This window comes from Melospiza georgiana, chromosome 6 (assembly GCF_028018845.1).
Source record: "Melospiza georgiana isolate bMelGeo1 chromosome 6, bMelGeo1.pri, whole genome shotgun sequence".
Classification (NCBI taxonomy): domain Eukaryota; kingdom Metazoa; phylum Chordata; class Aves; order Passeriformes; family Passerellidae; genus Melospiza; species Melospiza georgiana.
In genome coordinates, this window is record NC_080435.1 from 16876782 (window position 1) to 16894724 (window position 17943).

At 42.0% G+C, this 17943-nt stretch overlaps 1 protein-coding gene across 5 annotated transcripts in view; it reads right to left on the reverse strand.

Moving 5' to 3' along the window:
• The window catches only part of KCNC1 (potassium voltage-gated channel subfamily C member 1), a 123047-nt gene that overhangs the window by 22722 nt on the left and 82382 nt on the right, over positions 1 to 17943 (reverse strand). For all 5 annotated transcript variants that reach the window (XM_058025762.1, XM_058025759.1, XM_058025763.1 and 2 more), the window contains exon 2: positions 15482 to 16415. In XM_058025762.1, coding sequence (XP_057881745.1) covers positions 15482 to 16415 — 934 coding nt within the window. The remainder of the gene's footprint in view (positions 1 to 15481; positions 16416 to 17943) is intronic.

Here is a 17943-nt window from a genome sequence, read left to right on the forward strand (position 1 = left end):
AGTCAAAATGTGCTTTCTGAAGCTCCACAAATGCCGAGATATGTTAACTGAGCAGTACTGGCAGCATCCTACACCTCGGTTGCACAATGCTTATTACCTAGACACTGTAAGGCAATGGGTGATCCTGCAAGTCTTTAAGGAAAGAAATTCAATGGATAGACTTAATTTCAGTTCCCATTCTACATTCATGTACTAGCTTGTTCTAAATGCTATATAATATCATCATTTAATTTGCAATTGTTTTGAAGCCAGCTAATAAAACAAGCCTCAAAGAAAAAAAAAATACAGTTAAGTAGGGTTTGGAGGTATGATTTTGATCATCTGATGGATAACAGATAGGTAGAAGGCAGAAGCATTTTCAAGTTATGTTTCTTACTTTACATACACACACACACACACACACAGGTGTACATGACACGCACTGTGCACCTATCATGCACCAGTAATTGCATTCTAGGCCTTTATTTTTCTTCTATTTAGATGTCACTGGCTTGTCACAACATAAACTGTCTTTGCTGCACATCTCACCTCTGCCTCCATTTTTCTTTGTGTAGAATCAGCCAATTATTTCCCCTGAGAGGGATGTAGTAATGTTTTGTTTTGTTCTGTGAGCAATGAAATAATTAGGTCTCTCAACACATTTTAAAATGTGGCAAAAGCTGTAGGGGCATTTTAATACTTGTAGACACTAATTTCAATAGGATTCTAGAGTTTTAAGGTTTCACTGCGTTGCAATTTCTTTCTGTTCATAATAATCACTGCTATTTAATACCACTCTGAACAAAAACCTGGCATGGCTGCCATAGAAACCGTGACACTGCAGGTACTGAGCCATGTATTTAAAAATCACTTAACTGTGTTTGGGGAGAGCTGCAGTCCTCCTGGGGAGGAGCAAGAACTGGGCTGCTTCATAAGCCTCTACTGCTACAAGCTGGTAGCTCTAATCCTGAAATGAGGCAGCTGAGTCAGCAGAGCTCTGCACTGAAATCTCTGAGACACCCACTGCTGCTCCTGAGCCCAGGTTTGCAAATGAAATTCTTGGTGATCGAGGGAAAATTGATCCATTCAGGAGCTCAAAACAAGTCTGAGCAGAGTGGTTGTGGGTCAGGCTGCTCACTGGTAACAGCCATTGATTCTTTTGGGAGCGGCTTGCAGGCTCTGTTGTGCTTGAATGGCAACAAAATTGACCTTCTTCAAATTAATTTCTTGAATTGCATTATAAATCTCTAGTAGCTTGAGCTGGAACTTGCTCTTACAGCCTCTTCAGGGTCCCTTAGCGCTGATGATTTTTCCTCTATGCTTGTTAAAATTCCACAACCTTGTTATTTTATTTCCATTCAAGAGGAAGAGAACAGAGTAGCTAGAGATGTGGGCAAATTACTGAACTATCCTATTAATGTCCCTTGAACCTTACAGTCATGGGCCATGCCTTAGGGATCACATTCTGGATAGCCATGCTAATCCACAGTGACAACTTGGGTGAATATTTAGGAAGCAGAGAAATTGCCAGCACAGAACACTGCATCTATTGCTGGTGTATGTAAGTAAGTGCTAAGTAGAGTAGTTGTGTTCCAAACCACTGGCTACAGTACCTAATTTTCTGGAGGTGTGTGATTAGTCTGTTACAGGAGTAAAGGAAACATAAACATCACTGATGCCATCAGTCCACAGTGAGAAGTTCCCGTTGTTTTAACTAGCAGATTGATGTGCTGAACAATTTTAGGAATAAGGTCTAAAGATGGAATGAAATTACATTATTCAGGTTAATTTCTTCAATTTCTATTTGCATGTTTGCTTTTTCCAAGACTGACCCTGTGTTTGAGAACTGCAGATAAAGAAAAACTATGCAAGCATTGCTGTCTGGTGACTCTGAGTCCAGTTATACTAATGACAACTATTTCCAGGTGCTTAAAACTTCTAAGGGTTGATTTAGGCCTGACAAACTTGTGAGTCCTTCCATCCCTGCTAGCAGAATCTGAATTAGGCTCATACAGCATTTTTGTTCTTTAGGTTCTGTTCTATGAAGAGAAGTCAATATTATCATCTCTGTTTTACAGATGGGTAAAACTACCATGCAGTGAGGTGACTTGCCTACTGCTATGTAAGAGGTTATTTACAACAGAATCTTCTGACTCTCAGCTTGGCACTGTATCTCCCTAATTGTCCTATCTGTGAATACCTAGCAAACTGCACCAGCTCAAAACATTCTCCTGCAGAGATTTGGCTGAGAGGGTGAAGAAAATATTCAGCATATTTCCCAGGTGAATAATTTGTGTCACAACTACACCATTTGTGTGGTTTCCACTTTTTTTTTTTTTTTCCTATCTTATCCCTCTGCATTTGTAGAAAAGTAGCAAATGCTGGATTTCAAAATGGGGGAAAGAATTATGAAAAATATCCCTACTTAGGAGAACTGCTGGATTTTGCATTAGTGTACTCTGCTTATTGTGGAGAAGCACAGTAGAGCTGCCCATGTACCTGCTGCTCCATTACTCATCTCTTTTGCCACAGCAAATGGTTGTAAATTGTTACAGTGGTTTTACCAGTGCTGCTGGTTTTGATTATAATCAAGAGTCTGACACTGACTCTCCAACTATTTGAATTGCACCTTATGTTCAGAGTATCAGTGGACATAATTGTATGATACGTTTATTGACCTCAATCTATGCTTAGAAATGTGGCGCTTGTGCTGAAATGGTTCCTGTATGGGGAAAGTCACCCCAGTCCTCTTCCCTGGAGCAAACACTGCCATTCTCCAACAGCTGCCAAGAAACAAGTTCATGGCCTACCCTGTAGGTATTGTCAGAAGTTATGCTGGGGTCAGGGGTGGTGGCAATTCTCCCTGCTTCATCTCAGGATTGTAGCTGTGCCCCCAAACCCCCATATCTTCCTCTCCCGTGTGTTTACAGACCTATGCAGTGGTCACTTATTCCAAAGACTGGATGAGTTGAAAGGTACTCTCAGAGGGGATAATTTTCAGTGTTTACAGGATCACTCTGACTGAAACAGGGCGGAGAGAAACCCCACAGTCCATAGCAAGGTATCTGAGCATAGTCGCCCACGAGTCAATGTCTGAACACACGCACAGTGACAGATTTGTCCACATTCTGCTGAAGAAAATAGGTTTTTCTCAGCTCTAGATCAGAAACAGAGCAAATAGGAGACATAGTTTTGGGGTTTTTTCTTCAAATGAGCTGACTGACAATTTCCTCCAGAAAAACAGAGAAAGTGTTGCTCCTAGCCTTGTTTAAAGATTGAAAGAGATAAGGACAGAGCTTGAGTACCTACAGCTTTCCTAAGCAGACATTGGGTGACTTCAGAGCTTGTTTTGAGGGAAAGGTTTGACTGGCAGGAAGCAGGCAGGAGCAGCTGAGAACAAGGCCGGGAAAGTAAGTTTCTTGAAAGGTGAAGATTTTGCCTTTATTGCTGTTTGTGGTTAGTCCCACTTCTGATCAACTGAGTGTCCTTTGGTTCTTTCTCAGAACATGAGGGTCATTTTCATTTAAAATGTGCCAATAATGTTTACAGTAGCTGCCTGAGGAGTTTTATGAAGAAGGATCTCCATGAGATTCCCTAAGAGCAGAGACCTTTAATCCAGCTGGCTCCCTGAAGAAAGTATTGGTATGTGTTCCACAAATTAATTACTCTTCTGTATTTCAGTCCTGTCATACTCCCCTGGTGATGTAAAAGGGTTGTTACTGTGGCAAACATTATCTGTGTCATACTCTGCTGGCAATGGGGAATTCTTCTTGAGAAGATGGGTTTCCCTGGCTTTTGGGATCGTGACAGAAAGCTACAGGAGCAGGGGTGGCACAGCTGAGGTGAGGGTGGAGAATTGCTGTGCTCTAGCTTTTCTTAGCTACAAGGCTTTTATCTGGAAGTGGGAAGTAGAGCAGCCGTGAGGCTGCTGGAGGACAGATTTTCCCCAGCTGTCTTTTTCTTAAAAAAAAAAAAAAAAGGCAAGGATTTTATATTCCTTTTTGCATCCTGGTTTTGCAGCAGCACTTTTGCCTGATAATTCTTGTGTTAAGCAATGATTACAATTAAATTAGGAGTAGGAATTCAAGTATTCAAAGATATTTACTTTCATTTGTGGAGGAGTTAAGAGCTGCTTGCTATCTGAAAATATCCATTGACTTTATATCCCTAGATTTTACTTCCCTAGTCAGCCAGCTAGAAAATATACCTCACTGGACCTGTTGTTTGTGAACAGAGAAGGGCTTGTGGGTGAAGTTATGGTTGGAGGCATCTTTGGCACAGGAATCATGAAATGATACAGTTTTTGATTCCTAGAGAGTAAGAAAGGGGGGTCAGGAGAACTGCTTGAGGCAGTTGAACTTCTTTAGGCAGACATTAGGAGCCTGGTTGACAGAGTCCCTTGGGAGGCAATCCTGAAGGGTAAAGAAGTCAGGAAGGCTGGACAGTTTTCAATAAGGAAATCCTAAAGGCACAGGAAAAGGCTGTCCCTGTGTGCCAAAGAATGATCTGGTAAAAGGAGACTAGCCTGGCTGAACAGGGAACTTTGGCTGGAACTCAGGAAAAAACAGGGTGACTTTCACCTTTGGAAGAGGGGGTAGGCAGCTCAGGATGACTACAGGGATGTCATGAGATCAGGCAGGGTGAAAATTTAAAGGGCCAAAGGCCAACTAGAACTCAATCTGGCTATTGCCATAAAAGATAATAAAAATCTTTCTATAAATACATTAGCAAAAAAAGGAGAGCTAAGTAGAATCTCCATCTTTTATTGGATTTAGGAGGGATATATGACAGAGGGTGACAAAAAGGCTGAGCTATGTAACACCTTTCTTGTCATAGTCTTTAACAGTCAGTCCAGTTTTATTCTAGTACTCAGTCCCCTGAGCTGAAAGACAGAGATGGGGAGCAGAATTAATATCCCATAATCCAAAGGGAAATGGTCCGTGAGCATTAAGACAGAAGTTTTCAGGCCAGAGGGGTCCGCCCAAGGGTACTGAGGGAGCTCATGGAATGGCTTACCAAGGCACTTTCCATCCTTTATCAGCAGAACTGGTGCACTGGGGAGGTTGGCAAATGTGACACTGAGTTACAAGAGTGGCCAGAAGGAGGATCTGGGGAACTTCAGGCCTGCCAGCCTGACCTTGGTACCTGGGAAGGTCACTGAGCAGATTGTCCTGAATGCCATCATGTGGCTCATGAAGGACATCCAGGGGATCAGGCCTAGCCAGCACAGATATAGGAAACACAGGTCCTGCTTGGCCAACCTGATCTCCTTCTATACCAAGGTGACCCACTTAATGGATGAGAGAAAGGTTTTCCACAGCATTCTTCTAGAGAAATTGTGTGCTCATAGCCTGGAAAAGTGCACTGTTCATTGGGTAAAACACTGTCTGGATGGCTGAGCCCAGAGACTGGAGGTGAGTGGATTCCATCCAGCTGGCAGCCGGTGCCAGTGGTGCTCCCCAGGGCTCAGTGCTGGGCTCAGTCCTGTTCAAAATCTTGATCAATTTTGTGGATGAGGGGATGGAGGGCAGCCTCAGTCAGCTGCAGACACACCAGGCTGGCTGGCAGTGCTGATCTGCTGCAGGGCAGGAAGGCTCTGCAGAGGGATCTGGGCAGGCCGGAGCGATGGCTGAGGCCCGGCTGTGTGAGGGTCAGCCAGGCCAAGGGCCGGGGCCTGGCCTTGGGCACAACAGCCCCAGACAGGGCCACAGGCTGGGGCACAGGGGCTGGGAGCCTGCTGGGCAGAAACGACCTGGGGGTGCTGCTGACAGCAGCTGAACATGAGCCAGCAGTGCCCAGGGGGCCAAGAAGGCCAAGGGCACCAAGAAGGCCAAGGGCCCCCTGGCCTGGATCAGCCATAGTGCGGCCAGCAGGACCAGGCAGGGATTGTCCCCCTGTACTGGTGAGGCCACACCTTGAATCCTGTGTCCAGTTCTGGGCCCCTCACTGCAGGAAAGACATTGAGGGGCTGGAGAGAGTCCAGAGAAGGGAAATGGGGCTGGTGGAGGGTCTGGGGCACAGGTCCTGTGAGGAGAGGCTGAGGGAGCTGGGGGTGCTCAGCCTGGAGAAGAGGAGGCTCAGGGGAGACCTCACCGCTCTCTGCAACTGCCTGGAAGGAGGCTGGAGCCAGGTGGGTGTTGATCTTCTCCCAGTAAGAAGTAATAGGACAGAAGGAAATAGCCTCAAGTTGCAGCTGGAGATGTTTAGATTGAATATCAGGAAACATTTCTTCACCAAAAGGGTTGTCCAGCATTGGAACAGGCTGTCCAGGGAAGTGGTCAGGTTGCCATCCCCAGGGTTATTTAAAAGTTGTGTGGGTGTGTCACTTTGGAACATGGTTTAGTGGTGGACTTGCATTGCTGGGTTAGAGGTTGGACTTGATGACCTTAAAGACCTTTTTCAACCTAAAGAATTGTGTTATTCAATGATTTCTCTTTGAGATGTTGCATGGAAAGGAAGTACTTACAGTTAAATTCCCAACTCTCTTGAGTCTCTTGAAGTCAAATTCCACTTGTGTTAGCAAGTTGTTTCTGTTTTAGTTGCCTGGATAGTGTTTACTCTGCATTAATATTCATTGTCTACTCATCAATTGCATCAGTATAAATTACTGTATTCTTTTATGCTGGACTGCATGGAAACTCTGCTGTGCTTCTTCACTTATTAAGAGAGGGTCAGAGCATAACAGCAAATCAGGTAGTAAAGGAACTTCACACTGAGACAAATAAGCTTTTCTTGAGTTGGTACATGACTATAGTGATTTCTGAGTTCCTGACAATTTAGAATAAGCAATAAGCTTCATGCTGTCCCTCTGGAAAGCGATCATAATGTCTATCAGCTACTTTTTACCAGTCTTTAAAACTAGTTTATGGGAGTAATTGGGGAAGATTGTAAAACAAAATGCTTTGCTCAGGACATCATTCAGCAAAGTAACAATTATACTTCTGTGCCAGACAATCTTTGGCTACAGAAATCAATTTTACAGGCTACAGAGCCTCATACAGGATTAAGAAATGTGAATCCCATGGGTGGGGACTCATTTTTCTTGTTGTTTAATCAGGTCCTCAAAGTGAAAGGGATATAACTATATTACATTAGAAAAAGAATTATGTAGAAGATATATTAAACCACAGACAAAGGATGACAAAATGATGAAATGATGACTTGGAGAGTGTGAAAGGAAGTTTAGCAGAGAGAAGAACAGCATAGAAAATATGGGTTTAAGCCTTTGGAAATGAGCAATGATATGTTGACATAGGCACCATTGGTTTTCACATGAGAGTGACAAGAATCCTAGATTGGTAGGTTTGGGAGTGTTTTCTTCTGGAGAGTAATGAAAATTAATTTTTCCCATGCAGACTATCTGAAAAAAAGAAAGTAATTTGACTAAATAGCTCTATTTTCATACCAAGTACTTACTCTTTGCATTAATACCTCGCATCAGGTTTTGTGTCACAACCTCAGTGAAGTTACCTATAGTCTGTGACATTCCTGGTTCTTTTGCAATAAAGAACTGTTTTGTAATCTCCTCGGCTGCCCAACATGGAGCTCGGGTTGATGGGAATTGGAGAAAAACTTCACAGAATAAAATGTGACAGTCTGTAACATACACAAGTCGCAAGCAACGTAGAGCAATAACAAGTAAATGTTAACAAACAGAGCGAAAGAGAGAAAGAGAAAAAAGAGAGAAATGTGAACATGTAAAAGAATTAAGATTCCTATATAACAACTTCATTTTAGTTACCCCAATATTCTAAGGCCATTAAAATCAATATCTACGTATGTTTATTATAGTTTCCTGGTTTTTATATTACTGCATATTTTGAAAATTCTGAGTACTGAAGGACTTTACACTGCACGAGAGCAGAATTTAGTATGCTACAAGAATTATGCAGAATCCTTCCAACCCAACCTACCTCTTCAACATTTACTCACCACCAGGGTCCCTCCAGGAAGCCGTGTCCCCAGGAAAGGCACTCCAGTGACGGTGGTGACCGTCTCTCCCAGTACTAACTCGGCCAACATAGTAACGTCACTCCCAGAGAATATCACCCTTGACAGGTACTACTTCTTGAAGTGAGGTGACAGTATGTTGGCTGCCTACCTACTGGTACTGCTAGAGAAGTACAGGAGCTCTAGGAAAGTCGATCCAGTGCATCTTGCTATTTACAGGCATTATTGGATATGTGCTTAATGCAGTGCTGAGAACAGTTTCTTCTGGAAATCCTGCATTGCAAAGAGCTCTGGAAGATCCTTCCTAGTTTCATCCTGATCCTCTCGTGGGTTTACTTATACCTACCCCGAACACCTGAGAATCTCACTAACACCCAGGGGATCATTGACAGGTTACAGGAAAATGCAGTCAGGTGAGTAATGTTACCACCTTATATTGCTGCTCTGACTGAGGAATACAGTATGATGATCTATACAGTATGGAAGGTGTCTGAGACATGGAACGTGGATGAATGGATACAAAGAACTATGACAGCAGGAATGGTAGAGTGCTTGTTATTCCGGCTTTGTGCTTATAAACAGACAAGCAAGTCAACAAAAGGCTCAGAGAAAATATCCAGCAAGTATAGTCCAAGAGGGATACAAGCAAGTGGACTGGGCACAGAACTTGGACCTCATACCCTACACCTCCTTGCCCCTGGCCTTTTGTAGTAACAGGTAAGTGATCTGGTGTGTTTAATTGTACTGTAGCAGAAATGTACTTGTTGCACAGAGGTGCCTTTTCTTGTATCTGTCCTGCAAACGCCGACCATACTCAGTACAGCAGAAGGAAGAGATGCCAAGATTATCTTTTTCATATTCCAGGAATGCATTCTGCACTGGCGGCATGGGGACCATGTGCTTGAGAAAGAGGATTTACCATATTAATATCTGCTTTGTGCTGGAGGATTGGCACAGGTTGGCCTTATTTGGCTGAAGTGCTTGTATCTGTGTTTTCCCATGACTCCAAGTGCCTTGTGCTCATTAGGTTATTAAGGCATGAAAACTCCTAAAATTTATTATTTAGTTCTGCATTTGTTTTTTAGCTTAGTGCAGTCCTTTCCCTAACCACTCTCAGCCCTGGCTGAGGTCTACAGGGTTTGTATGGTGAGATTTTCTAATTTTATAAGTTTTTTTTCACATCTCACCTAGTGCCAGAAAAAAGCATGAAACATTAAGCACTGTGCTTGGATACATAGCTCCTCCTCTTTGTTTTTAAATTACTTGACATAGAGGATGTTATTTTTTACTCACATTCTAAAGTCAACAGTAGTACAAGTGACACCCACTGGTTTTATCTCTTCAGGAAGTGACAGATGAATAATTGCACAACAAGGTATTACATTATATTAGTTATAGATCCTGCTTTACATGTGACCCTCAGCTGTGAGGTTGCAGGAATGCCACATGAGGCAGGGGGCAAGGAATAGATCCAAAGTGCTTCCACAGAACTGTAGGCACTTAACTGACAATATTGAATTAGAGCTGCAGTCACCTGTGATCTCTTACGGAGAAAGGCACCCTCAGAGGACAGCTCAGGTCATAAATGAGTGGATTACTCTTGGAGGCTGCCTGGTTCTTCTTCTAATATAAGGGGGGCCACAGACAAATTAAAATTAAGTTAGATGAGAAGAACTGAGTGTTATTCCTTTTGTTTTGAACTGTTAGCAATTTCTCCATTAGATCCCAAACACTCCATCATCAGTGATATCAAGATGTGATCATTACCTCATTTGCTATTTTGGAGTGAGGAGGTTTGGATTTTAAAGACTAGGAAGGCTAAGTATAGTGAGGAAAGAAAAAACACCTCCCTATTACCTTTTCCACTGCCTTTTTAGTACTTTTTATGTCCAACACCTTTAAACACCTGAACTTTTTAAGCTGAAACAGACCTAAGCTTTTAGCAATTACTTTGCCATCTACTGTCCATCTTACAGAGAGGGGCAAAGGTTTTATGGCACTAAAATTAGATGAGACTTCTTTTATAGTGTTCAGAGACACTTGATCAGAGAATTTGCTTCCTGGAGGTTTGAAGGACCACCACAGTAACTACATACCTATGGCTTTAACAATGCTTTGTTCTCCATAAAAGCCACCGAGGTTCACAAGCTGCAGTGAAATGTTAGGCAGCAGAATGGGCCTCTGACAAGAGCTGCCTAGAGTTCCCAGCTCCCACTGAGCACTGGCACTAGAATTACAGTGCTCAGCACACTTCTGACGTTAGAGGCAGTGTGTTGCACAAGGAATAAGGGTTATTTAGGTTATGATGACAGAAGAGATGAAAAATGAAGCCCTGAGAAAAGAGCAGCTCCTTCAGAAAGCATGAGTGATAAAGCTGGAATGGGTAATTCCACACGATTTCTTTAAAAGGAGATCAGCTCTCTCTCAGGAAATTGCATTGAAATAATGGGTTCCTAACATCACAGTTTGTTCCAGTTCATCTGACCATGGAGTACACTGGAGTCAGTGCAACTTTGTAGCTCCCTTCTGTCTGTGTTAGACTTGGATTACTTTAACTATTCAGACATCAGGATAGTCCAGGAGTGGGTTATTGAAAATTGACTTTGGGGCAGAGAAGTAAAAGAACCACAGAATGTTTTTCTGAAGCTGAAGTCTGTGTTAGTAATGACAGATATTACCCCTCTCCTCTTAGCTGCCTCAGTTGTAGTAATTTTTTGTGTATTTTACAGCCGTCCACTGAATAGAGAATTTTGCCACAAGTACACTGTGAAAGAGCCTGCACAAGGATATCCTTGGAGTATAGCTTAAGTGAAGATGCATGCAGAGTGGATAAGAGAGGTGAGAAATTCTTAATTTGGCCATGGTTAAGTCAATATAAACCTTTTTTGTGCTGGTGTTGTAAATATATATATGAAAAGAATAAAAGGGTGGGGTAGATCTCTGAACAAATCCCAAATAACCTATCTCCTTGGCTTATGTATTATGAATGCATTCTTTAGACCATTGCTATGTGGCACCAGACAGTACTGTAGGCATCAAATGAAGTTATGAATTCTTGAATTCTTGTTCGAAATTTCTTTTACATATTGGAAAGTTACATTCACTGCTTCATCCAGTGACAACTCTGAGATGTCACCATGCAGTCAACTGGTCCAGCAGGTGAGCACACAGCTCATGTAAGAGAAGGGCTGAGGAGCTGGGCAACACTTTAAAAACAAAACTGAGAGCTTTTAATATTTGCTTTGCAATTTTTGAGGTCTTAAAATGTTTCACTATGTACTGAATTAAATTATTATACCTGTAGGACAGTGTGAGGTTTGGGACAAAAGTCATGTTTAAGTGGTTGGAACCGTATTTCTCTGGTTTTTTTTTTTGTTTGTTTGTTTTTGTTTTTTTTTTTTTTTGTTGTTGTTTTTTTTTTTTTTTTTTGTTTGGTTGGTTGGTTGGTTGGTTGGTTTTTTTTCCTTTTTTTTCTTATTTTTCTTTTTTTTTTTTGTTTGTTTTGTTTTGGGTTTTTTTTTTTACTTCTGTTATGATACTGACTGTTTAGAATACTCAAGCCTTGAGATAAAAGACAGTCCAGCATAGTGTTGTCAACCATAGACTATGGTTGACTGATGCTTTTTTAGTTGTATTCAACTAGTGACTTTGCCACAGACCTTTCAAGTAATCTTCCTCAATTAAATTAAGCCCTGTGTCAACTGAAAATATTGGAGATTATTTCAATTTTATCTTTGCTGTCCACTTAGCCTGTTGGGTATTTGATTGCAGTATAGTGGTTGTCCTGTATAAAATGATGCCAAAATGAAGCCCTGATCTTGAACAGGGCCTGTAAACAGCACTGCATTATGACAACATTAATCCTTTGACATGGAGATGTTAGAATTTGGTGGGTGTATGTTAAGTGAGGGGGGACACTGTTCTCTATAGTTTGAGATATTCCCGGGTAAAAGAGTTTTAGTCAAATTGGTCAGGTGAAATCTGCTGCTCTGTATCAGGCCCAGTTTCACCAGGCACTCTTTAAGCAGATAATGATTTGTATAGAGGAAATTTCTCCTTTCTTAATGCTGCTGACAAAGGTCTGACTGCAGCTCTAGCTCTGTCATCCTCTACTCTGAAATGCCTTTCCTCCCTTTTGCTGCTTTCCCAGCCACCCACTGGTGGGATCAGACAGGATGGAAAACACGAAGAGCTGCTGCAGAAAGGGGAGGTAAGGTAGAATGAAACTAACATTCTTGAACTCTGACAGATTAAAATCAAGTGCTGTTAATTAAAGATACCCTCCTGCCAGGTGTAGATCAGCCCAGGACTGAGCTGCTGAGAGTGTTGGGGGCAATAAAAAGATCTAATTCAAACCTGCCAGTCTTTAAATTCAAAGCATCTTTGCTTTGGCTGCAAATGACCACAGCAGCTTTGGCAGCAGCTGTGCAGCCTGTGGGCAAAACTCTGCTGTTTGCATGCCTGTGCCAAGAAAGTGCTCCTTATCCTGGGAGGAAGCACCTGGCAGAGCTGTGCTGAGCTCTCTGCAGAGCCCCCTTGGCCCTGAGGGCATGGACCAGGAACAGATGTGAAGTGCTGATTCGAAGAATGAGGGAGAGAGTTCATGTGTAGAACTGCTTCATGCTCAGCCCTGTTTGGTGATGTGTCTAATCACTCCACTACCAATGATGTATAGAATTAATAACTTCATGTGATGTCCTTTACACCTGAGCAACTAAGCAGGCTTTTTGTTTTTTAATAACATATTGGATAAAAATCACACGATCTTATGTGACCTAGACACTGTCACACTGAACCTTTACAGTTAAAAATTACAAGAAATATGCTGGACAACTTGGACACTATTTTAGAAAAGTTAGGCACCCATTCTGTGTTCCTAATGCCTTATTAACTATAATATTAACTATAATTAGTTGTTTACAATTAGATGATGTTAACCAATCTAAAGATTTTCACTGCTTCCAAATCCCTGTTTTCATATAGTGCTGGTTATGGTTTCAAAAACAAGTCAGTTCCTGTGAATGTTTCATGTTACAGAAATGAAACTTAACATCCGAGGCAATGCAGATCTTGTCTTAACAGTTTGGTCCTGATGTTAGTATTTTTTGCTTTTCTCCTGCACACATATAGATCTTTCCCTATTTGGAAACTTAAAGATGCAGGCAATATTTTTTTGCTGCTAGTGGTGCATAATAATTATCAGAAACAGAACTCCAGCTACAGTGTTACAATTTTGTTAGCTGAAGTGTAAGTGTGCTTTGTTGCTTCTTAAAATATTTATATGCTTGTATATGTATATAAAAATAGTCTCTCTTAATTATTGCAGAAATAGATAAGTTGCTGCTACTATCAATACTTCATGGATATTGTGGTAACAGCTGAGTTTAGAGCACTGATGGTGGTAAAACAGTTCCACATTGAACCAAAATTACATATATTCTCAGGATACCAGGGTGGAATTGTACTGAACTTGTAGAGTTCCTGGTCCTCCAGTTCCCAAAGAGGACCAGGGTAGGTAATGGAAGGAACTTTATAAAGCCAGGGATTTCTGAGCTGATTTCACTCTGTAGCTGACTGCTAAAGTACCTTAGAGTCTGGCATTGCTTGCACCCTATCATGGAGCAGTTGGCACATTGCTCATGGTAGGAGACACACAATACTGCTGTGCCCTCTTTCCCTCTTGATCCATGATACCACAAATCATCTGCTTTATGAGGAAGTTTGCTGCTTGAACATGAGCAGTGATAAGCATTTGCAACCTGAGGGGAATGGATGACAGAACCATCGCTTGTGTGCGCCAAGGGTACAATTGGTACAGTCTATCAGTCACGTGAATTGTGATTGGCCTGTTGCAATGGAAATAGCCTTTAACAAAAACAAAATGAAAGCTATTTACCTTTTGAATGGATTTTACATACTTGCACAGAAGGGAAAAGAAATAGGAAAGGAAGAGAAAAGAGAATAGGAAAGAAGAGAAACATTCCCACCAGCTCTTCCCCTCCAAAATTAGCATTGGCATTGGTGAAGTCACACACAAAGGAAAGTCTCACTTTCTTTGTGCTTCTCACAATGACATCAACATGCATGGCTATGAGATGATGAGAAAATATCTCACTCACAATGAGTAACAAATCAGAATTTTCTTCAAAGCAAAAAATGATAACACAAGACCATCATAGGTATATGCTAGCTTTCCAAAGCACCTGTTTTGAACTCTATATCTGTTGAGATCACTTGGCTGGCGATCTGTCCTTTCTAATATAATGCAGGGGGACATTCTGAAAAGGCTAAAGAATGTCTACTATGCAACTTGGCTGGAATATCTGCCTAAAAATGAAGTTGGCATTGTTTTCAACGTGGTTATCTACTTTCAAATTACTCCATAGAATAGATAGTGATATTCCATGGGTAGAGGTAGATTATGGGGTTTAAAAAATCAAATTGGAGCCCCGTAATTTTGTGTGCTATAGGAGTCTCATAGAACTGAGATATTCCCATAATTAACCACTAGCCATGGGATATTATAATATATTCCATGGTGACTAGTATTCTTTCCATTTCCCTCCCCACTCCCAGTAGAATTAGAATGGTTAATTTAACTCTGGTTTCACCTATTGCTAACATGAATCAGTACAATTAAAAATAAGAATGAGGCAATCACTGTTAAGGCCAAACCAGTCGGTAATGACCAGTCAGACCTTTTCCAGTTGGCCTTTGCTGCTAGAAGGTTGAAAGAGCTGTAGCTCACCAACCCATACTTGCAAAAGGAGTATGTTTTAGAAAATGTGGTTCAAAACTCGTCATAGTTCTAAATGCTAAATTCTAGTGGAATATTATAGAATAGATTGATTTGCATGCCATGGAATAAACATCCTTACATCTAGTCTTGTCTCAGAGTGAGTCATTTTGCATTAGTGTCAAGAATTTGAGCTGTTGTTCTACTTTGCAGTTAATCATCAGAAAGAGACTGGATTGTCTCATGAATATGCATGATGGTATAGTTGTCCCTTCAACTTACTAGGCACCTAGTTTCTGTAATGAGATGTACAATATCTGCCATTTAAAACAGCTGAAAGATCCCAAATGGGAACAAATGAGAAAGCATCTGGCTGTTTCGAATTCCAGCCCTGTTTTGTCAGAAAGCTCTGTAATTGCTGAGTACTTGGCTCCTACTCTGCTCTATGAAGCATTCAGCTCTCAGGAGCCTCTGAGATGCATTACACAGTCCAGCAACACAGCTGTAGAACTCTCAAAATTCTTCCACTAGATGTAACAGCTTTCCAAAATATCTTGAGACTTGTATGCCCTTAACCAGGACCAAAGTTTGGGCTCCTAGAGCGTGCTCTCATCCTTAGTTTTGCTGATCAGCCTCCACTGTACCATTTGTCCCTGCAACCTAGACTTCACACATATTATTCACTGTGTGATGGTGGGACTAGAATGGATAAATGTGCTACCCATTGCTCTAAGAAAGCAGTCTGGCTGAATCTTAAATCACTACGCGGGATGGAGGTTAACGGTCAGATGGACATTCCTCTAAGAGGTTTCCTACCTGCTCTGTTAATTTCTAAAATTTCTTCTTGGGCCAGTGGGCAAGTGTCGCTCTGAGTACTGTGGTGTGGAGAGTTTACGACAGATTTACAATAATTGGGGGATCCCAGCTGGGGTGGCCTCGGGATATGCTTCTTTTTTTTCTTTGGTAGCTTCTGCTTAGCCATAGCTAAGGAGTAATACATTCCGAAATTGTTCACAATGACAGGGACAGGCATGGCAATGGTCAGCACACCAGCGAGAGCGCAGAGGGCCCCCACCAGCATGCCTGACCAAGTCTGAGGATACATGTCTCCGTAGCCCAGGGTCGTCATGGTGACAACAGCCCACCAAAAGCCGATGGGGATATTTTTAAAGTGTGTGTGTTCACTGGCACTAGGGTCATTTGGTTTAGCACCTATTCTCTCGGCATAATAGATCATCGTGGCAAAGATTAAGACGCCCAATGCCAAAAATATGATGAGCAGCAAGAATTCGTTTGTGCTGGCACGGAGGGTGTGTCCCAAGACCCGCAACCCGACGAAGTGGCGGGTCAGCTTGAAAATTCGCAGGATTCGCACGAAACGGACTACGCGGAGGAAGCCCAGGACATCCTTAGCAGCTTTGGAAGACAGGCCACTGAGTCCAACCTCTAGATAGAAAGGCAGTATGGCCACAAAGTCAATGATGTTCAAAGAGTTTTTGATAAATTCCACCTTGTTTGGGCAGAAAGTGACTCTCATCAAGAACTCAAATGTAAACCAGACCACACAGACACCTTCGATGTAGGTGAGAAAGGCTTCCGTCTCTGCTTCCCTGTAGTGCCGCACCTGGGTGTCATTCCCGATGAATTCAGTTTCTGTCTTGTTCACAATGGGGTTAAATCTCTCGTGGGTCTCGAGGCAGAAGGTGGTAATGGAGACCAGAATGAAGAACAGGGAGGCAAATGCCACATACTGTGGAAAGAAAGATATGAGAGAAATGTTAAACCGTAGGTTAAGTACGGGGGCTTTGATTCTGAAGCATCAGGGAGAGGCAAGAGCTGTATTAAATGTGAGTACTATGCCAAGCTTTCTTCCTGTGGGCTTAAGATGCCAAGTCTCACCTGCAAAGACAGCCTAACATTCAGCCTGGGAGGGAAAGCAGTATATAAGTACATGTTAAAATCCATTCTTATACAGATAGCACCTTAGTGAGAGTGTAAATTTAAGCAAGCACTTAAATCTCAGGACTGTCTGCGGGATTTAAGATTAAAGACATATTGAAATTGTACCTTCCTGAACTTAGTCTTTTGTTACTTCCTTGCCTTAAAGAGAGAGCACACCTTCCAGGACAGCTGCCAGGCAGTACTTCTCTCAGAATTCTCTCAGCAGTATCGTGGCTGCTCTCAGCTTAGTGAGCGCTGTGAGATTTCAGATCTCAGAAAGGTGCTAGTAAATACTGGTGGCAGTCTCAGGTGGGCTCTACAGCAAGGAGCAGAGTCCTTGGCATCATCAGACTTTCTTGGCAAACTCCAGACACAGGTTGAGAAGAGTTACATTATGAAACAGAGCTCTCAAATGCCTCTGTTCTCAGTTCCCTTCTCTAGATCTTTTGGGAGTGGGGGATAGGGGGAATAAGGAAGAGGTTTCAGATAAACCTGTCAGCTGAACCCGAAGGACACACATCTGTTGGCTTTCACCGGACACAATTTTCTTGAAGAGATTCCCATTACGGTGTAAGACTTGTACTAGAATTAGGTTAACTTTTTTTAAGTATGTTGGATTGCTATTACAATCTGGCCTTGAATGTTTCCAGGGATGGAGCACCCACTACCTCTCTGGGAAATCTGCCCTTGTGTTCCACCACCTTCATTTAAAAAAATCTCTTCTAGTATAAATCTTCCCTTGTTTAGGTTAAAAACATTACAACAGGACTTACAAAAAAGTCAATCTACATCTTTCTTATGAGCTTCCTTTAAATATTGACAGGGAGACCTTGTTGGCAGCAATAAGATCTCCCTGGAGAATTCTATTCTCCAAGCTGATCAAAGCCAGTTTTTTTAGCTTTTCTCAGCATTTCCTCAGCCTAAAGGAGATCTCTTGGTTGTATTCCAGGATAATTGAGGGGTACAGTCAGTGCAGTCAGGCCAAAATTCACACCTCTTGTAACCACAGCTGCCCTGCTCAGTCCTCCTTTAATCAATTAAGTAATTTGCACATATCTAAGTGTCTTTGTGTGTGGGAGTAGTACAGTCATGGTAATACCTCTTGCCACTCCACTCCTTACATCTGTTAACCTTCTTGTTTGTCATGTGTGTCACCTTGACAAGAGATTTCATATAAGGTATTTCCCTGTCTTTATGAGCATGAGCAACTGTGATAATAAAAATATTAGTTTCCTGTTCCTTTTAGTTGCCTGTTACTCACAGTGTCCCTTTTTCAACAATGTAGTCAACACAGAGGTTATAGAGAACTAGTTTCTTCTATCTGGGTGTTGCCAGTA